The following is a 25,187-nucleotide window of genomic DNA, read 5'->3' on the forward strand; positions in this document are numbered from 1 at the left end:
CTCTTTTATTGAGACAAAGATGATTTGATTAGCACGACGTTGAGTCGAAGCCATTTACACGAAAGAGCCATCAAACCATATCTGTGTGCAATCACACACATATGAAAAGGGTAATGTGGAAGATTATAGGGTTGTTTTTCAGGAACAGGGTTAAAAAATGAGTAAACCAAAAGGAGAAATCATAAATGAGAGGAACAGAGCTTCAGCTGTGTTAACGTTGAATCTCCTGCATAAAGAAAACGTCGACTCAACGTTCCAATTAAAGCGTTGAATAACAGTTAAATACAAAGTCTTTGACCAGAACACAGGCAGAGCACATGTGAGCGGGGTCACATTTCTGCAACTTCAAACACAAAGCGTCCTCAAAGTGCGCCTGGGAGCCGTGATACCTTAACTTCTGCTACTGTAGGCTTGTGTTTGTTGTCACATGAAACTCTCTCTTTCTCCCTGATCCTGCAAACCTGCTTGTTCTCCTCTGATCCACCCGCTGAAACCTGACCTTGCAGCAAACCTCTGGCTGTCTGCCACCACATCCTCGATAACCCTGCTCACCTGTGTGTGTGTGTGTGTGTGTGTGTGTGTGTGTGTCTTGGAGAGAGAGAGAGAGAGAGGCAGGAGACTCTAGTCAAGCTGTCTGGTGTGAAAAAGGTCACCCATATTTAATGAGACCAGTGTTTATATGCACAGACATGCATGCACCCAGTGTTGTCACTTCATCAGACAGACATGCTGCGTGTCGTGTTACTTTTCATGTGTGTAACTGTGCACCTTTGTGACGTCACAGGCTCGCCATTCTCTCCCCTGTAATCGTCCATCTGACTGGTTTCTTGTCTTGTTGTGCGTCTGTGAGTAAAGCATTGTCTTGTGTACTGATGCCTTCATTCATCCTGTGAAGTATAATATGGTTGTCTTTTTAAACTATGTCCGCGTCACCTCCGAACGCAATCTGCACACAGAAACACACACACACACACACACTGGGTTGTTTCCATTTGGCTGATAATGTTATGTGTCTGAGATCCTGGCTCCAAACGCAGAGCAGATATTGCACCGTGCTCAAGCATGAGGCTTAACAGCGGCTCATCTGCTGGTAGCTCGAGCACTTAACTCAGAGGGGAAAGACCATTAGAGGCAATCAGGGCTGTCATTTTTAATGGGCGGATCGAGGCGGAATGGAGATGGACCTGTGGCCTAGTGGAAGAGTTGATGTTCGAGGCCACTTGAGAACTAGGTAATGAGAAAGAGGCAGGTGGAAGTGGTGTGACGGTGCAGCTGCGGTTTGAGGCACGAGCCCAAATGGAAACCAGGCTGTGGGCAGCTGGGAAGCCACTTACTGCAGAGCTCCTGCAGTTAACATGTTGGTGTCCACATGTGTGCGTTTGTTATCGGTCCTCCAGTTGCAGGTTTACACTGACGGTGCATGGGAATGTAGAGTCTTGTTGTGAACGCCTTATTGGCAGACAGAAATAGCCTTTTCTCAGCGGGTGCTTCTGAACATGTAGAGAGGAGCCGCGGCAGACTAACCCCCCTCCTGCCATACTTTAGCAGCAGACGGTGTGTGTGTGTGTGTGTGTGTGTGTGTGGGGACGGCATGCATGGTGCATATGTATTTGCTTGCACTTTTATGCATTATCCGTCTATAAGTGAGTGTTTTCTTTGTGTGTGTGTGTGTGTGTGTGTTCTCTGCCAGGGGGAGCAGATTGTCAGGCTGACCTTTTGTTCTGTTTGCTTAGTGGGCATTCCTCTGAGCTCTGGCCCTCACCCAAGTTAAAGCCAACGGCCTCCTCCTGCACTCGGCACGGTGCTGCCCCCGCAGGCACAAAGTGACACTGAATCACTGCCGTCTGTTAACTTGTTGTTACTGAAAGAGTTAAAAGAAACGGCACCATTGTGGTTTTAATATAGGATTATAAAAGCTGTTAACATTACAAAATGCTTTGTCATATTTAACTTGTTACTAGTTATTGACAACATTTAGATCAAAGAAATCATTTTACTTAAATACAGCAATAAAAACTAAGTGATGACATTTTAAAGTGCAGTTTTGTGCCGATACTCGGATAGTTTTCCCGCTGTGAGTCGATGAGGTCGAGGTTTGGTATCTCGTCCATTATGCTGATGGTTGAAACCGTACTGGATTTATTATAAACGGCTGAATTAGCTTTGAGGAACGGCCTAATGGCTTTCTGGAATAGCACCCTGAGCTGCAAGGTTTCCAGGAAAGTGTTGCTGTTCACATGAAGCGTGTCTGCCTTTAGGTTGCTAGTGTTCATTGTATGTTATAAGTCTGTGTGCCCTATGATATAAAGTCTAACTAATGCTACTTAGTCCCAGCTATCATTTCCTCCTCTGTAATCAAGCTTTTAATGAAGGATTTTGTAGTTTTGCCAGAACTACACCCTTCAATCGACTTATTAAGAACAAATGTAAAGCTTAATAAACATTTAAACTGAATCTCATGTCCCTCCAGGTCCTTATGGTTGAGGTGGTGTGTGGTGCCCCTTGCCATGCCTCCTGCAATGACAGACCTCCTGGACATATGGGCGGCCCACTCTCCGCTGGCCGGCCACGCTCTGGCTCAGATCACTGTGGACTTTCTGCTGCCCACCGGCATCTACATCCAGATGGACGTGCCACGCGAGGCCACCATTCAGCACATCAAACTGGTGAGTGGCACTGGGCGGGGGTGACGCCACAGGTTTGGGCTAAAATGGGACGGGCGAGGTCATTTCAGCTGCGTCGTGGCAACACAACCGATAATTAACAGATTCTAATAAAATCAACTTTCACTAGACTTAGACTTATTTATAGGCTTGTTGTGTATCCTGACGCTGTGTTATTGTCCCAACATGCCTCTTAGTCACACACACACACACACAACACACACAGCTGGTCAGTTAGACATTATCTAATGCCTGTTTTGACGGTGGTGGTGTTGCGGCTGGCTGGGTGTGTGTTGTTGGTTACTTTCAGCTCAGAAGTAGATCATGACATCATGCGGGACTGCAGAGGTCAGAAGTCAAACACCTGACGGGCTTTTTTTACCGGGCTTTACAGGCCCAGCTGGGGATTTTGGAACATTATATATATTATAAATCTATATGTTATAGATTTATTATTGTTATTGGATGTGCTGCATCCAAATACTTCTTCTGTATTCAACCATGAGTGTATGGAAGATCTTGTTTTATTTTGGGATGTGACTCATGCACACACACACACACACACACACACACACACACACACACACACACACACACACACACACACAGACGGTAGGAGACTTTTTTCTTCGGGACTTTTCAGACCTTTTTTTAGGACTTGCAGCTCCTTTGGAACAAAGTGTCTCCGTCCTCTCGCTGCGCACGCAGACGAGTGAGTTACTATGGTTACAGGCATCGGTGTCGCTTTGGTCTTTTTGTGGTTTGTCTCCGTGTGTGTGTGTGTGTGTGTGTTGGTAGGGCATATGTATTTTTACATCACAGTTCATCATTAATCTGGAACGTAAAGAAGTTGTCGAGGTGACGTTCCACATTTTAAGATGTTCAGTGATGAACACACTTTGTACTGAACAGTGTGTGTAATGATGTCGACACACAGATCCATGTCTGCCGCCAGGTGAAGGTGTTTGAAATGATCATTTTACCGTTTGTGTGTCGAGATGATGGCCGCTCATTGTGACGTGAGTTTAGAGATTGATTTGAACTACAGTCACCAGAGAAATGGAAACGCCCTGCGTGACGCGAGGCAGTGAAATACCATATCCCTGCAGTAACTACGACTTTGTAGTTTTGTCTCTATGCCTCCGCGTCGGCGACAGCCGTGGCCCGAGGGATCCTTTTTTTTTGGGTTGTCCGCACGTAAGTCTAAAATCTCAAACGCCTGAATGACCTCATAAAACACGTTTGGGCCACAAATCAAGACGTTTGCTGCAAATGACCACATGGATGTTATTCCAGTGATAAACTGCAGAACAACAACAACTAACCCCGAGTGGAATAAGTTCAAACAATAAAAAAAGAGTGTGTGGTGTGTGAAAGCACTTCTGGCTTCTTCAGCACTGTAACATGAGCAACGCTGCAGACTGACGCTGATATTAATAATGTATTTGTTTGTTTTTAATGGAACTACACCACGAGGTCTCTACCAATGATCATACATTTTAATTTCATTAAATGTGTGTATGTGCATACAAGACGTCTGTTGACACACACACACACACACTTTTCTAATACCTGAAAGAGGGGGAGGACATGGAGGTGTGTGCAGACCTTCCCCTCAGCTTCACGGCGGACTCTTTATCATCAAGACGCCAATGGCTGCATTTCATTCGTACTAAGTTCTCATCATTAGATAGTCGAGAGTGCCGGCGCTTCTTTTCTAAAGCAGGTTTGTTCGATAGCTCATTTCTGTGATGTGATCAACGTAACACGTAATCACGAGTTCCTGGAGAAGAAAATATTTGTTTGGAGGGCAAATGTGTCCTGTTCCAGTGTGCCGCAGCACAACCTCACACACACACACACACACACACATTCGACCTGACACCCAACCCTGTGATCACGCTGTGGCTGCACAGGGACATGATTCATGCCGGGGTCGGCTGGTTGGGACGTATTATTCACATCCTGATCGGCTCACCGTGAAGCTGTGACTCATCTGTGTTCCTGATATTGAAACATGCACATTACATCATTAGGCTTTATTGTTTCTTAGTAGTTGCTCAGGTTGTGCATGGTTTAACTCTGCGCTGTCGGCGTTTCTTTATCCAATGCTTTCAGAAACCGTCAGATTATCTCGTTTGTACTCGGCCGTCGAGCCCAAAACAATAATGCAGTTTATTCTGAGATTTATTTAGACTCTCCCCGTGGTGTTGCTTCAGTGAAACCCCAACTCTTCTTCTCCCTTGCAGCTCTTATGGAAGCAGGCTCTGTCGTTCCCACTGTTTCCCTCGCTGGGCGAGATGGAGAGCCACATGTTCGAGTGCGTCAACCAGGCAGCCGTGCACGAAGAACTGGAGGACGAAACTCGCCGGCTGTGCGACGTCCGCCCCTTCCTGCCAGTCCTCAAGTTGGTGACGCGCAACTGCGGCCGAGCCGAGCGCCTGCTGGACTCCAAAATCGGCGTGCTCATTGGCAAGGGTAAGACCGCACGAGCTCGCACACATTGCTCCGCCCTGATTTATTCGTGCACTGTCCCCGTTTGACATTCCCAATAAGAAAAGGTACTTAAGAGGACGATGAATCTTTCCCACACACAAAAAGCCGTAAGCATCTCCTCCAGTGTGCCAAGTATCTCCTGCTCAGCACATTCAGCGCAGACTTCAGACCCGAGGGCCGTCTGCAGCTGGCTCCCATCAGCGGCTCCGCTTTCTGATTGAGCAGCGTGAGGATTGACCGGACGTGTTCCTGACATCAGCTGTCACCTCGTATTATCTGTGGTGGAGCCTTTTAGAGCAGCAGAGGGGATCGATGGGAAGCGTAGAGAAGCCCGAGGAACTTTTTATTCATTCACGCGGAAGAGGAACTTCCTTACGCAGAAGTTAAACTTGTGTATCACATGTCCCAGAAACACCGTCTCTATTATAGTTGATCAGTTTATCGATGGAAGATAACTCCACTATTATCATTTGATGCATCATTTTTGTCTTTTTCAAGCAAAATCATGTGCAAGATTTATTGCTTTTCTCTGTCGTTGGTTGAATAAAAAGTATTTTAATCTCCTCGAGCTGCGGCAAATTATAATGAGCTTAAAATGAATTGATTAGGTGATGGTTAGGGAAGTCTTTAGGTCACTACAGACCTTCAGCGCGAGGAAGAGGGAGAGAAGGGGCTCTGAGTCTAATTGACGATATTGATATTCTCCCTCCTGGCTCCACTTTGGTCCGACATGATCTTTTTAAAGGCTTTCGTCGGAGTAAAGTGGTGTTTTCAAAAGGAACTCCACAGGCATGTCTGCATAGTCCCACACACACACTCACCTAACCTCGTGCACAAACTATCACACACTCACACGGCCAACATCCACACAAACCGGCTCACACACTCGAACAATGCAGCTAATGTGCTCCGTGGCTTGAAATGTCAACATGTTGTTTTCATTACCAAAGACACTATTGTGCAGAACCTTTTGAAAAAGAACCCAGAGAGAGAAACTCTGCAGGGAGCAGAGAGCTGAAGTACAATCAGCCCGGTAGCAGTTCTCACCTCTGGCATTTGGGACGAGTGTGAATGTTTTGGAGGCTCTGCTTTAACCCCATGAGAGTCTGCTGCTTGTAATCCCTTTTACACATTCAGTGCTCCCCAGGCGCTTATGTCTGGCATCAAGTGTTGCACAGGTGTTTGTGCATGTTTAATGACCACTGGAGCCTGTGCATTCATTCATGTCGCCCTCCAATATATAGCTTCCTACTTCACAGCTCTTTGAAACTCAAGAGCTTCATGTTCACGTGAAAAACAGATTAATTAGGCGACGTGTTTATTTAAAGGGCCGGTTCACTCAAAAGTACTTACTCTTCCTACTCACCTGTAGTGCTGTTTATCAATCTACATTGTGTTGATGTGAAAACCAGCAGCAGAAATCATGACGCGGTTACTAAACATAATCCAGAGACCTTGCTGTGAGCAGTTTCATGCAGGAACTATTTTCTTTTTACCAAAGGAGGCGTGCATCTGCTCGTGGACAAGAGGCTCAGCTGAGAGAGCTAACGTTAAAGCTCACCCGAGTAGGACGCCATTAATGTTTACATCTCGCGCTGTCACCTCTCGTCCACGACTAGATGCACATCTCCAATACCCGGCAGCTCACACCAAAACAATCTACATTTTGTGGTGAACTGTCTCTTTATGATTGTATTATATTGAGTTCTCAGAACATGAAGCCTCTTGCATATTGTTAACGACGCCCTCCCCTCACCACCATCAGGTCTGCATGAACTCGATGCCATAAATGACCAGGAGGTGAAGGACTTTCGCAGCAAGATGTTTCGTCTCAGCGAGGAGCGGATGCAACAGGTCCAGATGATGACGTGCACAGAGTGGCTGCAGGCCTGCTTCTCCCCTCAGCTGGAGCCCCCGGCAGGGACGGCCATCACCGACGGGCTCAACGACCGGCCGGTCGACCTGAAAGTTATTATCCACTTCGACCAGTCTCAGGTGAGTCTGAAGTCCAGACGTTTTGATGATGTAATGCCGAACTCTGGACGGTTGAATCGAAGTCCTTGAACGCATCACGCACCCCAGCAAGAATACAAATAAATAAAAATCCCCCGAAACAAATGTTCATTCAGCTCAATCTTCACTGGTGAGAAGAATCTTATTTCTAACAAGTGTCTCTCTTTAGTTATAGCAGCCGACATTGTTTTGTCAATACTTGTAACGTAACTTGTCGACACATGTGAAGCACTTCCTGCTTCAGACATCCAGGACGACGCTTCCAAGTGAAGCCTGAAGGAACGTTTCAATCCTTGATTTTATTATAGATTGCAATGATAATATGAATCAGAAACATTTCAATTTAATAAGACGTAAACAAGGAAACTTACATTAAACATAACCGAATAAAACAATATATTCAAGGTGCTGCAGAGCTTCTCTTCAGGAGAAGGTTATGTGAGTTCTTGTTGCCTTACAATACAAACCCAATGAACTCTTTACAATGAATGAATTTAACATAATAAGTCCATAATTAAACGCAATGTGTTCCTATTATGTTTAATGACGTTACGTTTACGGTAAATGGCACTTGGGTAGATTAGATTATCCTGGGCGGGGTACTTATACTTCTGAGAAGGCCGGCAGTTACTCAGTTCTGGGCTGTCACCGTCGTGTCATGATAAGTTATTGCTTTATCTTTAACTTTGTTTGTTTGGTTTCTTTTTGAATCATTTTGAGGAACCGCAGCTGTACAGAGCGTAGAACAACCATAATGTTTGAGGTGCTGGTGTAATATTAGCATGGCACGTAGTCGAGAGACCCCCTAACAGACCCATTGATACGGCAGCTCTGCTTAGTGAAGTAACAGTGTGACTTTCTGCTCCACCACAGCAGACAACACCACCTTGTTTGAGTAGCAAGCAGCCATGTGACTCCACCATGCACTGTAGCTCAGCATCGCCGTTTCTGCTCGCAGTTTGCAGCTCCAAAATAGTCATGTGACTGAGCCCAACTAGCAAGTCATGTGACGACACTTAAGTGGGTCAAAAACCATCAGCGAAATGATGCCGCCCTGCCGTACCCACACACACACGCACATTAGCATGGCGGCTCGAGGGACCCGAACGCTGATTTAAAAAAAGAGCCTCGCTCCTTCTGACCGTCTTCATCCTGCTGCTGTTATAGAAGTAACGTTATTTAATTATAAAACAGATGGTCGAGTCCCTCCAGACCTGTGTGTATCAGCTTTGATCAACATCACAGACAAACACGGAGTGTACACAAAGACAGGCCATCTGTGCCACTGCGCTCAGGTGGACTTTGGCAGGAAGTCTTATTTAGGAGGTCAGACACAATAAGCCACGTTATAGACAGGAAGTCTGGCGGCGGGATTTATTGTGCTAATGCAAATATGACTAAGGTTCAGTGTGAGACTTGCAACCAATTCATTTTAATTATCAATGATGTGCTATATATTTTATTTATTTATATATATTTTTTTTTTTTATATATATTATTATAAATATATAAATTAATAATATATATATATATATATATATATATATATATATATATATATATATATATATATTTATATATATATATATATATTAATTTATTTATATATATATATATATAATTAATGTCAGAAAATAGTGAAAAATGTCCATCTGAGTTTCTCAAAGTGCTGCACAGCGTTTATCCAATCTAAAAGTTGACAGTTAATTTATGCAAACTAATCGTTGCAGATCTTGATTTTTTTATTTTATTCTGGTTGTATAAATGTAATTTATGTAGCTGTTAGATGCTGCCACATTATGAAGCTTCAAACTATTCTATACAGCCCTAGAGCCTTGAGTTTAGTGATCTCTTTACGATTCTATAATTCAGTTTAATTAGCATGTATCTAACCTCAACTGTTTCAGATCTGAGAAAGTTATATTAGTGTGACATTAGAGCCTGTTTTATGATTCCATAAGAGGCGTATCGCTATAAACTAAGATCAACAGGCTGATTGCTCAACTACAATGTTTCTGGAGCGGATGATCACTAGTCTGTTTACAGTATGTTTATGTGCAGCTTGTTTTTAGAGAATATTGTTTGAAAGGCAACATTCGTGTGCAAAAGGGCATAAAAACAGAAAATGCCTCCTCGGGCAGCTCACGCCAGATGCCGACACTTACTCGCTGTAATGGAGCAACAAGGAAAGTCTTGTTCTCTCTGCTATTTCTATTTACACATTTTTCAGAATCGTGCACATTAATCCAAATTGTAAACGTCTGAGGCGTCTGGATGGCTTCACACACGTTTCTCTGCAGGAAGTATTCAATTCAGATTCATCAGCATCCAAATCTGATCCGACTTCAACTTCTAAATCATGTTGAGAAACTGAAACGCTTCAGGATATCTCAGAGCGGTTTTATATTTAACTCACAGGAAATTAAAAGTGTCTCTCAGGTGCAAGGGGAGCACCGCGCTATAAATAGGATGAAGCAGCGAGACTTCACATGTTCACACATTATACCGCAGCGCGAGTGTGTGTGTGTGTGTGTGTGTGTGTGTGTGTTTGTGTGTTGCTTACACAGAGAGCAACAAAGCCTCCAGCAGGTCATTAAGAGACTTTTATTAAACACTTTTTAGTCCAGATTTCACAAATAAACCACCAAAAATAGTTTTTATGAACGGATATTATTTCACAAGGGTACATTTAGAACTCCGTGTGCTCGTAAATCGATCTCTGTGTTTCCTGTCTTGTCCTGCAGGACTCAGCCAGTCTGAAGGTGCCATCATCCTGCACCCCCTCTGAGCTGATGGAGATGGCCGTGAAGAAGTGGCTGACCACCCACGGGCCTGAGGAGGAGGCGTGGCGGGGTCAGCACGTACTGAGGGTCAGCCACTGTCTGGACTTCCTCTGCGGAGACCAGCCCCTGATTCAGTACAAGGTCAGTGGCTCAGCTGTGGCACCTCTCGTCTCCATATCACGTCTAAAAATAGCAGATAGTCCTCCACAAAAAGCCATGAGCTTTCTCTAACGATTGTATTCTAAATATCTGCAGCATGAAGGTCCGTCATCGACTTATCGTACGATATAGAGACAGGACCTCCAGCCTTGTTGCTGACCTCGACATCACCTGTTCACATGCGTGTTTGTTTACAAGCTGCAGGTTTTATCTGAACGTTATAAGATCTGGCTGTTGCTCAGAACAACAGTTTATGTCGTGTTGTGTTTGTGTGGGTTTCATTTATTAATGTTTTTAAGAATTAGATGTGCCTGCATCATATCAGTGACATAAATGATCTTAAAATGCCAATAATATCATTTATCACAATGATTTCTGGGACCATATAACATCCAACAAAAATGAGTTATTAAAATGCAGTTTTAGGTTTATGAAAGTGATATTATTGTGAGAATTAAAGCCTGTTTCATGATTCCAAAAAGATTAGACGATCCACAGGCTACTACAATGTTTCTGGAGCGGATGATCACTAGTCTGTTTACAGTATGCATACTGTATGATATAATATTGTTTGAAAGGCAACATTCATGTGCAAAAGGGCATAAAAACAGAAAACCCTCCTCGGGCAGCTCACGCCAGATGCCGACACTTACTCGCTGTAATGGAGCAACAAGGAAAGTCTTGTTCTCTCTGCTATCCATATGTTTGATCAAATCAAATGTATTTATATCGCCCAATATCACAAATTATACATTTGTCTCAGTGGGCTTTACAGATACGACACCCTCTGTCCTTAGACCCTCTGTCCTTAGACCCTCTGTCCTCAGACCCTCTGTCCTTACACCCTCTGTCCTTAGACCCTCTGTCCTCAGACCCTCTGTCCTTACACCCTCTGTCCTTAGACCCTCTGTCCTCAGACCCTCTGTCCTTAGACCCTCTGTCCTTACACCCTCTGTCCTTAGACCCTCTGTCCTTAGACCCTCTGTCCTTAGACCCTCTGTCCTTACACCCTCTGTCCTTAGACCCTCTGTCCTTAGACCCTCTGTCCTCAGACCCTCTGTCCTTAGACCCTCTGTCCTTACACCCTCTGTCCTTAGACCCTCTGTCCTTAGACCCTCACATCGCACAAAGAAAAACTTCCTAAAAGAAACCCCATAATTAAAGGGGGGAACATGTTAGAAACCTCAGGGAGAGACTGAGGAGGGATCCCTCTCCCAGGACGGACAGACGTGCAATAGATGTCGTGTGTACAGGATAAACAACATAGTACAAATACAACATTTGACAGAAATGATGTGTTGAAAAAGAGAAAGTTTGGATGATTCCAGGAAAATGTCTAAAAGGCTTCCCGGTGTCCAGCAGGACCAGGGCAGCAGGACGCAGCCACGATTCATGATCCTGACGTGAACTTTATCAGTGGCAACCTGCCACATGAGAGACTCTGGGGATGATGCCCCAGATGATGAGTTAGTAACATACATTTACAGGGAGGTGTCCCCCGGCAGTCTAAGCCTATAGCAGCATAACTAGGGGCTGATCCAAGGCAAACCTGAGCCAGCCCTAACTATAAGCTTTATCAAAAAGGAAAGTCTTTAGCCTGCTCTTAAATGTGGAGAGTGTGTCTGCCTCCCGAACACAAACTGGAAGCTGGTTCCACTGGAGAGGAGCTTGATAGCTGAAGGCTCTGGCTCCCATTGATTTAGAGCCATGCACATTAATATAACTGTAAACCTCTTCGTCGTCTTGCTAGTTTTCAGGTGCGCTGAAAAACTTTTCAAACAAAAGGACTTCACACAAAGTACGGAGCACAAAAAGCAGCAAGATTGCAATGTTCTTCCTGCAGGAGGAATTCACAGAACGATGAGTCGGTCAAAGCAGGTGAAGCAGCTGCTGTTAGCAGAGAGATGTGTTCGTCACGTTGTGTGGACAGGTCAACATTAGCACACAAAAAAGAAAGACATTTAACAGCAGCAGTCGGTGACTAATCTAGTTTGTGCAGAGATTCTGATCGAGGAGAGAATAAATGATTGGCAGCACAATAACATGTTTCATAGTGTTCTTCCCCTGCTGCTTCTGCTTGGTGCTACGGTGTGTTGTAGTATAGTCAGGTTACCTGTTGTTAACAGAAGATAAGTCACTATAGTACCATAGTATTTGAAATGAGATGGGTTCCTGTCTGTGTGCACCCCTGATGTTAATTTAATGACGTCTATTGTGTGTAGATTCCACTTCTCTGTCCTATCAGTGCTGTATTTACTGCTTTATTTACTGCTTTTACACACTTTAATGTCGATGTTGTAGTGCTCAACTTTAGCTTATTTTTAGCTTAAAACTAAACATATTTCTGTCTCCGTCTTGTTTTGCAGTACATCCGCACATGCATGCAGGCCAAGGAGTCTCCACACCTCACCCTGGTCCACACCAGCACCGTCAAGTTGATGTTCAACAAGGAAATCTCTGCCATCGGTGCCGTGGTCAGCCGCAAGTCCTCCAACCCACCTTTACCACTACCTCCCAAGAGAAGGGTTCCCACGGTAGGCACCGCAATCTGTGAATGGCTGTCCTTCTCCCTTCTGTCCTTCTCACTTCTGTCCTTCTCCCTTCTGTCCTTCTACCTTCTGTCCTTCTCCCTTCTGTCCTTCTCCCTTCTGTCCTTCTCCCTTCTGTCCTTCTCACTTCTCCCTTCTGTCCTTCTCCCTTCTGTCCTTCTCACTTCTGTCCTTCTACCTTCTGTCCTTCTCCCTTATGTCCTTCTCCCTTCTGTCCTTCTCCCTTCTGTCCTTCTCCCTTATGTCCTTCTCCCTTCTGTCCTTCTCCCTTCTGTCCTTCTACCTTCTGTCCTTCTCCCTTCTGTCCTTCTCCCTTCTTCCCTTCTGTCCTTCTCCCTTCTGTCCTTCTCACTTCTCCTTCTGTCCTTCTCCCTTCTGTCCTTCTCACTTCTGTCCTTCTACCTTCTGTCCTTCTCCCTTATGTCCTTCTCCCTTCTGTCCTTCTACCTTCTGTCCTTCTCCCTTATGTCCTTCTCCCTTCTGTCCTTCTCCCTTCTGTCCTTCTCCCTTCTGTCCTTCTCTCTTCTGTCCTTCTCTCTTCTGTCCTTCTCCCTTCTGTCCTTCTCACTTCTCCTTCTGTCCTTCTCCCTTCTGTCCTTCTCTCCTTCTGTCCTTCTCCCTTCTGTCCTTCTCTCTTCTGTCCTTCTACCTTCTGTCCTTCTCCCTTCTGTCCTTCTCCCTTCTGTCCTTCTCCCTTCTGTCCTTCTCCCTTCTGTCCTTCTCTCTTCTGTCCTTCTCTCTTCTGTCCTTCTCTCTTCTGTCCTTCTCTCTTCTGTCCTTCTACCTTCTGTCCTTCTCCCTTCTGTCCTTCTCCCTTCTGTCCTTCTCTCTTCTGTCCTTCTCTCTGTCCTCTCTATGTCCTTCTCTCTTCTGTCCTTCTCCCTTCTGTCCTTCTCCCTTTGTCCTTCTCTCTTCTGTCCTTCTCCCTTCTGTCCTTTCACTTCTCCCTTCTGTCCTTCTCCCTTCTGTCCTTCTCTCTTCTGTCCTTATCCCTATGTCCTTCTCCCTCTGTCCTTCTCCCTTCTCACTTCTGTCCCGTCTACCTTCTGTCCTTCTCCCTTATGTCCTTCTCCCTTCTGTCCTTCTGTCCTTCTCCCTTCTGTCCTTCTCCCTTCTGTCCTTCTCCCTTCTGTCCTTCTCTCTTCTGTCCTTCTCCCTTCTGTCCTTCTGTCCTTCTGTCCTTCTCCCTTCTGTCCTTCTCCCTTCTGTCCTTCTCTCTTATGTCCTTCTCCCTTCTGTCCTTCTGTCCTTCTCCCTTCTGTCCTTCTCCCTTCTGTCCTTCTCCCTTCTGTCCTTCTCCCTTTTGTTCACTTCTGTGAGATAACAAAGTGTGCCATGAGGACTAAAACTGAGGGTGTGCTGCACATATCATCTTTTATACTCCAGATCCCTTCATATCCTCCCGTGTTTAATCGAGTAGTGTTCTTGTGTCACCAAAATAATAAAAGCTCCACGGATGATTGATCCACCTGCAGCAAACGAGGCAGGTGTGCAGGTTTACCGAGCAAACAGCTGCCACCTGTCTTTTATGAGCCGGTGTTGCGAGTGCGTCGGAGCACGCCGGCACTGACCTGCCATCGTTTGCCGCATTGTCAGAAAACATCGCTGGCTCTTGGATGCGGCTGCCAGGTGCACGGTGACCTCACCCCGCGATGTGTGCGTCCACATTTTAAATGTCAGGTTGGATTTAATTGCCCTTCGTTATCCAGTCTCCTGCGGTTCGAATCGCCCGATGCCGTGCCGACTGTTGATGCCCGGTGATGTGTGCTTTGGAAAGGCTGTAAATATCACAGGTGTGTGCGAATCTTCAAAGGAAATGTATCACATGCAATCATAACGGCGTAAGAGCAGTTCTTTTATACGTTTATATTATGTTTTTTATGGCAGTCGGAGAGAAACTGGGAACTCTGGGGAGCAACACATGTCCCCCAGTGTTTAGTACTTATGACGTAAACAAGGTATCAAGCATTCAAAATGGTTGCCAATTAGTTTTATTTTAATTGACTTGTCCTACGTTCCCTTTCTGTAACAGAAATATACAATCAATTATCCCCACATGTTAAATCTATTGGACGTTCTCCTACAAATGCATCTGTTGGATTAAAACATATTCACTCGTCATCAGAGATCCAATTAATGACCGTGTGCCTCAAGACATTCCCCCCCCCCCCCCCCCCCAGCACCGTAACATTTAAGGGCAGCGTGCGTACGTAGATAAAGTAATTGCCCTTTCCTTTCCGAGATCCTCTGCTGGGTCTGGATGTGTGATGAGGCGCGGAGATGAAAGCTCTGCTGTTTTTAATTAGAGCTGCAACTAAAGACTGAAGTCTATTAATCTGCACATTATTGTCTTGATTAATTGGTTTATGAAATGTTATAAAATGGGGTAATATGTCTGAGCTGATGTCTTTAAAACCCAAAGATATTCAATTTAATATGATAGAAATCAGAGAAAAGCTAAAAGAAAACGCCTTTTTTTGCATGAAAAATGGCGTTGGACTAATCGTTGCTGCTCTATTTTTAAAGTATTTGTTTATGTTTATGTTTCAGCTCTCCTGATTTAATCTGATCGTGACACCGTCATTTTGTTTTAGCACTTTGTTACCGTTTTAAGTGCAATACAAAGAAAACAATGTGGAGTGCAGATTGGAGGAGATTCTGCTCAGATTGTAATAACTTTACCAAAAGTGTAGCGTCTGCGACAGGAAGGGAGATTTATATTTTATTACCTGGTATTAGACGCTGTTGTGCTTCAGGAAACTTGCCTGAAAGATATTCCAAATTAAAATAATTAGCAAGAGAACAGAAAGACAGTTTCTCTGCAAGACACACGTCTCTTATCAGAGGCACGTTCACACACACGTTCACACACATCAACACACACATTCACACACAAAGACAGAGGCAGCAAACAGCAGGAAGTTAGTCATGTTCGTGCACTCTGTGTGTCATGTGATGCTGTTTTTCCTGCTGACTGCTGACCTTCGCAAATCCACTTGGCTTGACATCAGAATGACCGGCCTGACCTGCCACATTGTTTGTGTGTTGTGCAGGGAGCTGGTGGGTGTGAAGAAGCACAGTGTATTATGCTAATGCTGCTCACTCATTGCAAGTCTCTTTCTCCTCTCACCTTCCTTCTGCAGCAAGTACAGACGTGTGTATGGGAGGTGTCTATTCCCTTTAAGATAGTCCTGGTGAATGGCAGCAAGGTGAACGCGGAGGAGACTGCCAAGGTAAATTCTTGCTTTGTGCATATCTATAAAAGAGTCATTTATAATCCTGTTAATGTCACAACACCTGCACACACAGTCCATCACTTGTGTGAAGATGGCATGTTGCTTGAAGCTAGTTCATTTGAAAATGATGCTAAACCCTTGCTTCCCCCCCCCCACCACACACACGCACACACACACACACACAGGTTCAGGTGAGGGCGGGGCTCTTCCACGGCACGGAGCTGCTCTGCAAGCCGGCGGTGAGCAGCGATAGCAGCGGGCGCTCGGACCACACGTGGAAAGACAGCACGCTGGAGTTTGACCTCTCCGTCTGTGACCTGCCACGCATGACCCGCCTCTGCTTTGCCATCTACGCCGTCATGGATAAGGTCAAGAAGCAGAAGTCCACCAAAAACCCTCACATAAACAAGTACCAGACCATCCGCAAGGCAGGGAAAGTGGTGAGACACACTTGGACATGAACCTCTGCAGTTTGCTTCGGGTCTTAAACCTCCACACATGTCCACCATCTTTATCGCCTCACTGACTAATGATTAATTTCTCTCTCCCTCTCCAGCACTACCCCATCGCTTGGGTCAACACTATGGTGTTTGACTACAAAGGCCAGCTGAAGACCGGAGACATCATCCTGCACTGCTGGTCTTCCTTTCCTGGTATTTCATCTGTTATATCTACGAATACACTCAAAGTACGGGTCAAATGAACCACGCAGTCACTGTGTCATGTGTTCCTGTGTGTCACTCAGACGAACTTGAAGAGATGCTGAACCCCATAGGAACCATTCAGACCAACCCGTACACTGAGAACGCTACAGCCCTGCACATCCACTTCCCAGAGTACTCGTCACACTCCATCGTCTTCCCTCCCTTCGACAAGGTCAGACAGCCGTCAGTCATTGTCCTCAGTCCCGCTCTTTCTTTCACCAAAAGTAGCAGCGTGCAGAGAACACGGGTCACATATATATATATATATATATATATATATATATATATATATATATACTTATACTTATACTTATACTTATTTCTCTGTTTCAAACTCTCCAACCATCGATCAGCAAGTAAAATGACTGTTTCTGTCAAAGGAGTCTGGTGGCTTTGAGGAGAGCGTAATAATTATCCAAATTGATTTTATTTATTACACATCCACTTCAACGTGTGTCGAGTCGTTTTGACCCGGAAATGCAAAAGCAAAAATAGATGTTGATTTGCGTTATTGGTGCTTAAATGAATAATAAACATGTTCAAGTGATGTCTGCAGTCAAACGTGTCACGGCTGCGTTGATGGTTAAATACATGAGCTGTCTGACCTGAGATGATTGGATGATCCCTCTGACTGCAGCGCTCGAGTACTCTTCATAATGTTACCTGGTGATTACGATGAAGAGGTGGCGGTTAGCGTGAGAGGATCAGGACGTGCTCGGCTTCTCTAATGCAGCGTTTCTGTGCGCTCATTTCTTCTTCTTTTTTTGCAGATACTGGAGAAAGCTGCGGAGATCGCCGGAGAAACTGACTGCGTGCACATCGTGAGTGAATGTTGTACATTCAGAATACAAACAACAAAGGCCTGTATCACATGCTGCTTAATTTCTCTCTGTCTCTCCCCCTCACACACACACACACACACCACCAGTATAATATAATCTCACACTGCCAGTTTCCCTGGAAACCCATTGTTATCACTTTGGCAGGGTGTAGCTGCAGAATTATTTCAATCCCCTTCAAAACGAGAGACTCTAATCAGATTACTTTCTACGTTTTCCTGTCTCGCTGCCCCTCAACTAAGAACCCTCTCCTGGGTGTGTTGCAGCCGCTTACGTAACCCTGTGTTATGTAAAGGGCATGCCTGAACACACACAAATGTGAGGTGTGCGTGTGTGTGTGTGTGTGTGTGTGTGTGAAACGAAGGATTAGCACTCACTACATCTCACTGTTTTATTTCTTATCTCAATAGTGAATTAGTTTCCACATCCACACAGTTCGTCTAATATTATTCCTCTATAACGAAAGTTAAATCTCACATCTGTTTCATGTCAGCATATCTTCCCTCAGTCTGCGTTGATATTATGGGATGTTTAGAGGACACGTCCCCCTTTTGAAGCACACGACTTGTTTTAAACAGATGTCAGGTTTGTGGATTTTCATGAGTTGCATTCAAGGCAGTTGAGAAGTTGCTCGATGCTTCGACGCTCTCCTGCCATCTGGTGGTTGTTCACAGCAGTGGCACACGTGTAGACCCAGCACCCCTCGGATGAACTCGAGCACCCCTCGGATGAACTCGAGCTCCCCTTCATCATCGACGCTACCGTCCATGTTCGTTTGCATATAAGACACTTTTAATGATATGAAAGTGGATATTGTTACAATACTTTTGCATACAATTAAACTCAATGTTGAGGACAGTTGTGCAGATTAATTAATTAATTAATTAATACTTTGAACTATTTCAACTGTTGCTGCACAATATGGAAATAAAACTGGCATTGCAATGCTTTTTTTTCTGCAATGTGAAAGTCAACATAATTCTTTATATAGCAAAATATTTCCAAACAACCTGATCATACAAATCTTCCCTTTTGGTTGTTGTCTGCAGAGCTTCTATCTCACTCGCCTGCAACACAGTTGGATATAAAAGTGATTTCAAGAAGCCTTAAACTGCAGAAGATTATGTTCTATCAGAAAATTGTTTTTGTTTTTGTTTTATTTATTTATTTATTCTATTATTATTATTATTTTTTTTTTTTTTTTTTTTTTTTAATTATTATTATTATTATTATTATTATTATTATTGTAGAAGTCCCCTCTGCGGTACAAGTAACCCCCGGTTGGGAATCCGTGCCGTTCAGTCACCTCTCAACGCCGTCCTCTCATTTCCGGTCACGTCCCGACTCCTCGTCCAATTTTCCCTCATCCCTCCCGTCACTCTTTCTCTCCTCTTCATCCTCTTCATCCTCCTCAACCCAACCGACCATTCTTCCTCATTCTTCCCCTCAGAGTCGTGGGGGCAAGAAGTTCCACATCGAGCTGAAGGAGATCATGGAGCGAGACCCGCTCTCTCAGCTGTGTGAGAACGAGAAGGATTTGATCTGGACACTACGCTACGACTGTATCGACAATTTCCCTCAGTCGCTGCCCAAGCTGCTGCTCTCCGTCAAGTGGAGCAAACATGAGGACATGGCCCAGGTGTGTGTGTGTGTGTGTGTGTGTGAGCGCTTTCATAGGACAGAGTTTGATGACATCATACAGAAATGAAAGTAAAAGTAATTTCATAGTTTTAAAAACACACACGTGTCTCTCTTCAGTAGGATTTTCTTTCAATGAATTGTATGTTTTCACATTATAGACGTAGCCAGGACGTATAAATCCATGAAATGTTTTCTGATTATAAACCAGTTTCAGCTCTTACAGTATATTCTGTGTTGAGCTGTAATGTTTAAACCTGGATCTTTGAGTTTTATAGCTTTAAATCGTCTTAAAAAGACAGAAAACTTCCCTCAGTATTAATTAATTAATCATCAGAAATTAAAACATACTTCAAATATTGTTTTCATAGCAAAATTGTTCATTTGCATTCCTTCATAAAGCTAAATACAATTAAAATGTTACCTGTGCAGCCAGAGCCGTCAGTCACAGCACGCATGAAGCTCTATATATACATATATACGTATATAAGTATAGTATATATGCAGCTCTGATTAAACGCCTGTGTATCGGTTAGTGAGCGTGTGTGTGTGTGTGTGTGTGTGTTTTAGCTCGAGGCGCTGCTTCAGATTTGGCCCAGACTGAGTCCCAGAGACGCTCTGGAGCTGCTGGACTTCAACTACCCAGACCAGTACGTCAGAGAGTACGCTGTGCGCTGTCTGCGGGATATGAGGTAAACATCCACCTACACATATACTACAGTGGCATGCTCTGTATGTTGTTCTCTGTATGTTGTTCTCTGTATGTTGTTCTCTGTATGTTGTTCTCTGTATGTTGTTCTCTGTATGTTGTTCTCTGTATGTTGTTCTCTGTATGTTGTTCTCTGTATGTTCTTCTCTGTATGTTCTTCTCTGTATGTTGTTCTCTGTATGTTGTTCTCTGTATGTTGTTCTCTGTATGTTGTTCTCTGTATGTTCTCTGTATGTTGTTCTCTGTATGTTCTTCTCTGTATGTTGTTCTCTGTATGTTGTTCTCTGTATGTTGTTCTCTGTATGTCTTTCTCTGTATGTTGTTCTCTGTATGTTCTCTGTATGTTGTTCTCTGTATGTTGTTCTCTGTATGTTCTCTGTATGTTCTCTGTATGTTGTTCTCTGTATGTTCTTCTCTGTATGTTGTTCTCTGTATGTTCTCTGTATGTTCTCTGTATGTCTTTCTCTGTATGTTGTTCTCTGTATGTTGTTCTCTGTATGTTGTTCTCTGTATGTTGTTCTCTGTATGTTCTCTGTATGTTGTTCTCTGTATGTTGTTCTCTGTATGTTGTTCTCTGTATGTTGTTCTCTGTATGTTCTTCTCTGTATGTTCTTCTCTGTATGTTCTTCTCTGTATGTTCTTCTCTGTATGTTGTTCTCTGTATGTTGTTCTCTGTATGGTCTTCTCTGTATGTCTTTCTCTGTATGTTGTTCTCTGTATGTTGTTCTCTGTATGTTGTTCTCTGTATGTTGTTCTCTGTATGTTCTCTGTATGTTGTTCTCTGTATGTTGTTCTCTGTATGTTCTCTGTATGTTGTTCTCTGTATGTTGTTCTCTGTATGTTGTTTCTATTTCTAATCATGGCATTAATGGCCTAATGGAAGGCAACAAGACATTATCATGTGTATGATCAGAAAACCTCCTCTCACACTTCTCCGTGTGTGTGTGTGTGTGTGTGTGTGTGTGTGTGTGTGTGTGTGTGTGTGTGTGTGTGTGTGTGTGTGTGTGTGTGTGTGTGTGTGTGTGTGTGTGTGTGTGTGTGTGTGTGTGTGTGTTTGTTTGTGTCCCAGTGACGAGGAGCTGTCGCAGTACTTGCTACAGTTGGTGCAGGTGTTGCGTTACGAGCCCTACTACGACTGCGCCCTCACCCACTTCCTGCTGGAGCGCGCCCAGGGGAACCGCAAGATAGGACACTTCCTCTTCTGGCACCTCCGGTGTGTACGGACACGTGTGTGTACATGTACAGTTGGCACGTTGAAACGAAAGGGAAAGAGGGAGAGAGCACGTTTGTGAGTAAACGGCTGATGGTGAGAGCGTTTGTCTTCTGACTGCGGATGTTCTGCCGCCCCCTACAGGTCAGAGATCCACATGCCGGCTGTTTCGGTCCAGTTTGCCCTGATGCTGGAGGCCTACTGTCGAGGCAGCATCCCTCATATTGAGGTTCTTAAGAAACAGGTAGGTAGAGACTCCTTTAGTTTGTTCATATCCTGTTGATCCTAAAAATGCTCTGACGTGTGTGTGGATGTCGCAGGACAGTAACGAGTCCCGACTGAAGCGCCAGAATAACGTTAGATATTTTTAGCCCGTCACAGAGACGACCGCGTCACCCTGCTGACCTCTGACCTTTGCCCTCTACAGTGTTGATTCTGTCACTTCCTCCTCATCAGCACAGTCCTGTATCTGGACACTTCCTGTTTGGAAGCACACAGTTGGAGACGAATGGCTCGATAGGTTCTGTTGGTGATGAAACAGCTGTTCTCTTACATGCTGCTTGTTTTGACTGCTCCAGGTGGAAGCTCTGAGTAAACTCAAGTCAGTGAACGAGCTCATTAAGCTGGGAACCATCAAGAACGCTCGCAGCAAGACCAAGGAGGCCATGTTGACCAAGGAGGCCATGATGACATGTCTGAGGCAGAGTGGATACTCGGAGACTCTGTCGGATCTTCACTCTCCTCTAAACCCAAACATCCTGCTGTCTGGCATCAAGTAAGACGACACTGCTGTGATCCGAGAGGTTTCAGGTTGACTCCTCTATCCCACGATGTGTCATACCCCGTCTCTCTCTCTCTCCCCTCAGTGTGGAGAGGTGTCGCTACATGGACTCTAAGATGAAGCCACTCTGGATTGTTTACAACAACAAGCTGATGGGGGGAGACACCCTGGGGATCATCTTCAAGAATGGAGATGGTAGGAGGAAACACAGACGGGGGGGGGGGGGCGAGGAAGGTTTTTGGGTCATGAATCACTTTTCATCTTTACTTTCCCCTTTTCCTAGACTTAAGGCAAGACATGCTGACCCTGCAGATCCTGAGGTTAATGGATCTGCTGTGGAAGGAGGCCAATCTGGATCTCAGGTGAGTTTTGTTCCTGCCTAAATCTCCAGTCCTCCAATTAATTTAAATGTGGATAGTACGTCTTGGGGGGGTATGCCGGAAGAAATAACGCAGAGGAATCAACTCAACTTTTAGAGCCCGAGGACACTGTGTGTGTGTGTGTGTGTGTGTGTGTGTGTGTGTGTGTGTGTGTGTGTGTGTGTGTGTGTGTGTGTGTGTGTGTGTGTGTGTGTGTGTGTGTGTGTGGAGCTTGTTTGTTCCTGTTCTCTGTAGGGAAGGGGAAGCTCTGGTGGGGGGGGGGGGGGTGCAGCAGCGGAGGGGAGACACTAAACTACCCCATGCTAGTTTGACCTCCAACCCTTTTACACCCTAGACATCCACACACACACACACACACACACACAGTATCTGCATTACATCCTAATCAAATCCACACTTTCCCGCACGTTTACAAACCCCTTTGTCCTCGCCGTACACTGACACATCTGGAGCGGAGCCGTGGAGCGGGATGTTTTGACAGTTGAGCTCGGTGCTTCGGATTACGGGGACATGGGTTCAGAGTTTGAACACAGCGACGGGACGATGTGAATGAAGGGAGGGACGATGTAATGAAACCGCTATGATGTGAGTTTCTTTATTTAACACATCAGGTAAGATTTGGCATTTGGTCTCCATTAGTCAAACTGAATCTAGAAATGGAGCCTGCTTCCAGCGCCGGGTCACGGCTGCCTGGTGCGTGACACTCGGGGGAACTGCGTCAGGAAATTATAACAGAAGTATTTGGAGGAAGATTTGTCACATAAATCTGCTTCCTGCTTAATGAAGAGCGACTGAAGTCACGTAATCGGCGTCCTGTCTGACAGTGAAGAGCGCCGAGAGGAACAGCCTCAGATCTTCATCTCGTGAACACATGAGACGCACAACGCTACATTTACAATGACCCGCATCACATTTCTGCTCATGGGGCTCGTATGTTTATGGATCGTGTTTGCAAAGTCCTGCAGTAGTGAAGAAACATAAATACAGAATAATATAGAATAAATAAATACATTTATAAATAATAAATAAATCAATCAATAATAATAATAATAATAATAATAATAAATTAATTTAAATTAATACATTTATTAAATACAGAATAATAAATACAAATTACAATAAATATATTAAAAAGATACTGTAAGAAGAAATAAAGTAATAAATATATATAAGTGTAGTAAAGGAAATGATGACACTGCAGGTTCATTAAACTCTCTGCGTCTCTTTCTCCACACATCCTGCAGAATCGTACCGTATGGTTGCCTAGCGACAGGGGACCGGTCCGGGCTGATCGAGGTCGTCTCGTCGGCCGACACGATCGCCAACATCCAGCTGACCAGCAGCAACGTGGCGGCCGCCGCCGCCTTCAACAAGGACGCTTTGCTCAACTGGCTGAAAGAGAGGAACTCTGGGTAAGATGCTGCGTGGGGATGAACTCGACGTTTTGAGATGTCGTAAAACAGCAAGAGCTTAGGTGTTTTGTGGCGTTTGTAAACGAATGTTTCCAGTTGTTATGAAACCGAGAGCAATCTGTAATTTAGGACCACGTGTCAGCGCTGCGGTTCTCTGCCAGAAGCTTCATAAATATTTGAATCCACATATAGAAGATGCACTTTGTAGATCTTTGACCGGATGAAGACGTCTGGATCTTAAGCTATCACAGCTAACGTTAGCAGCGGCGGAGAAATGCAGTGTTTTTACTGGTTTTAATGTTCGGGTCCGTTTGTTTTGGAGAGGACGAGACCTCTGCGGGTGAAACGTCTCCTGGTAAAAGCTTCCTGATGTCTAGAGACGAGCTGAACACCTCGACACCTTGATGCTGTTACATCAGGAGGTTTACAGGGGACCCCTGAGTCCTGCTTAGAAGAAGAATCCAAATAAGAAAAGCTTACATGTATGTTTTGTTTCGGCAGTGATGCTCTTGAACGAGCCATCGAGGAGTTCACTCTGTCATGTGCAGGCTACTGTGTAGCCACCTACGTCCTGGGCATCGGAGACCGGCACAGTGACAACATCATGGTCCGCAGCACCGGACAGGTTGGATTGAATTTGTTTAAACTCTTGTTGGGCTTCTACATGTACAGAGTAGTTAAATATATGCATCACTAACTAGCATCTGTTCCTGTCTTGTTGGACAGACGATTTGTTTTATCCGTATTCATGATTAGGTTGCTGATGCTCACTGTTTGTCTTGTTCACCAGCTCTTCCACATAGACTTCGGCCACATCCTGGGCAACTTCAAGTCCAAGTTTGGCATCAAGAGGGAGCGTGTTCCCTTCATCCTCACACACGACTTCATCCACGTCATACAGCAGGGCAAGACGGGCTACACGGAGAAGTTTGCCAGGTTTGTTCATTTCAGTTTAGCCTTTAAAACTTCAGCTTCACTTCACTATATATATGTGTGTGTGTATGTATGTATATGTATATGTATATGTATATGTAGTATATATATATATATATATATATATATATATATATAATATATATATATATATATCTATATATTATATATATATATATATATATAGAGAGAGAGAGAGAGAGAGAGAGAGAGAGAGAGAGAGAGAGAGAGAGAGAGAGAGAGAGAGAGAGAGAGAGAGAGAGAGAGCTGGATAAGTCCAGCGGAGATGACAGATGGGTGCGGAAAGGGCGGAATGGAAAAGACAAAAACACGTCTGACCCCCATGTCTAAAAACAATGTGCACAACGGCCACAGGAAGTGCGTCTTGACACTCTCGCTCCCGCTGCCTCAAAGTGTGCCTCTAAACTTCGGGAAGATTGTATTTTTTAATGAGTTTTTTCTTTTGCCATTTAAGAATTTATCATGAGACGTGTACGTGCCAGGCGACTTCAGCAGTCCGCAGAGAAAGACGAACGAGAAGGACCGATCGGAGGAAAGGATTCTTTTGGTCTTTGTTTTTTTAATCTCATTTAATCTGGACACGGACGGAGTGTTTTCTGACAGACAGAACTGAGACGCTTCAAGTCGTCTTTTAAACTAAACACTTTATTTTTTAGAATAT

The 25,187-nt window shown here is 44.5% G+C and overlaps 1 protein-coding gene across 1 annotated transcript in view; it reads left to right on the forward strand.

Annotated features, from left to right (window-relative positions):
• pik3cb (phosphatidylinositol-4,5-bisphosphate 3-kinase, catalytic subunit beta) overlaps nucleotides 1-24,894 on the forward strand; it is a 44,047-nt gene extending 19,153 nt beyond the window's left edge. Inside the window, exons 3-23 of the mRNA XM_029446429.1 lie at nucleotides 2,471-2,666; nucleotides 4,913-5,141; nucleotides 6,925-7,154; nucleotides 9,917-10,096; nucleotides 12,481-12,648; nucleotides 15,807-15,896; nucleotides 16,085-16,339; nucleotides 16,456-16,552; nucleotides 16,645-16,775; nucleotides 17,374-17,424; nucleotides 18,893-19,081; nucleotides 19,651-19,772; nucleotides 20,859-21,002; nucleotides 21,144-21,243; nucleotides 21,578-21,774; nucleotides 21,866-21,975; nucleotides 22,064-22,142; nucleotides 23,405-23,572; nucleotides 24,074-24,197; nucleotides 24,363-24,522; nucleotides 24,881-24,894. Coding sequence (XP_029302289.1) covers nucleotides 2,508-2,666; nucleotides 4,913-5,141; nucleotides 6,925-7,154; nucleotides 9,917-10,096; nucleotides 12,481-12,648; nucleotides 15,807-15,896; nucleotides 16,085-16,339; nucleotides 16,456-16,552; nucleotides 16,645-16,775; nucleotides 17,374-17,424; nucleotides 18,893-19,081; nucleotides 19,651-19,772; nucleotides 20,859-21,002; nucleotides 21,144-21,243; nucleotides 21,578-21,774; nucleotides 21,866-21,975; nucleotides 22,064-22,142; nucleotides 23,405-23,572; nucleotides 24,074-24,197; nucleotides 24,363-24,522; nucleotides 24,881-24,894 — 2,997 coding nt within the window. The 5' untranslated portion in view covers nucleotides 2,471-2,507. The remainder of the gene's footprint in view (nucleotides 1-2,470; nucleotides 2,667-4,912; nucleotides 5,142-6,924; nucleotides 7,155-9,916; nucleotides 10,097-12,480; nucleotides 12,649-15,806; nucleotides 15,897-16,084; nucleotides 16,340-16,455; nucleotides 16,553-16,644; nucleotides 16,776-17,373; nucleotides 17,425-18,892; nucleotides 19,082-19,650; nucleotides 19,773-20,858; nucleotides 21,003-21,143; nucleotides 21,244-21,577; nucleotides 21,775-21,865; nucleotides 21,976-22,063; nucleotides 22,143-23,404; nucleotides 23,573-24,073; nucleotides 24,198-24,362; nucleotides 24,523-24,880) is intronic.
• Nucleotides 24,895-25,187: the final 293 nt, after the last annotated feature.

This window comes from Cottoperca gobio, chromosome 13 (genome assembly GCF_900634415.1).
Source record: "Cottoperca gobio chromosome 13, fCotGob3.1, whole genome shotgun sequence".
Classification (NCBI taxonomy): Eukaryota; Metazoa; Chordata; class Actinopteri; order Perciformes; family Bovichtidae; genus Cottoperca; species Cottoperca gobio.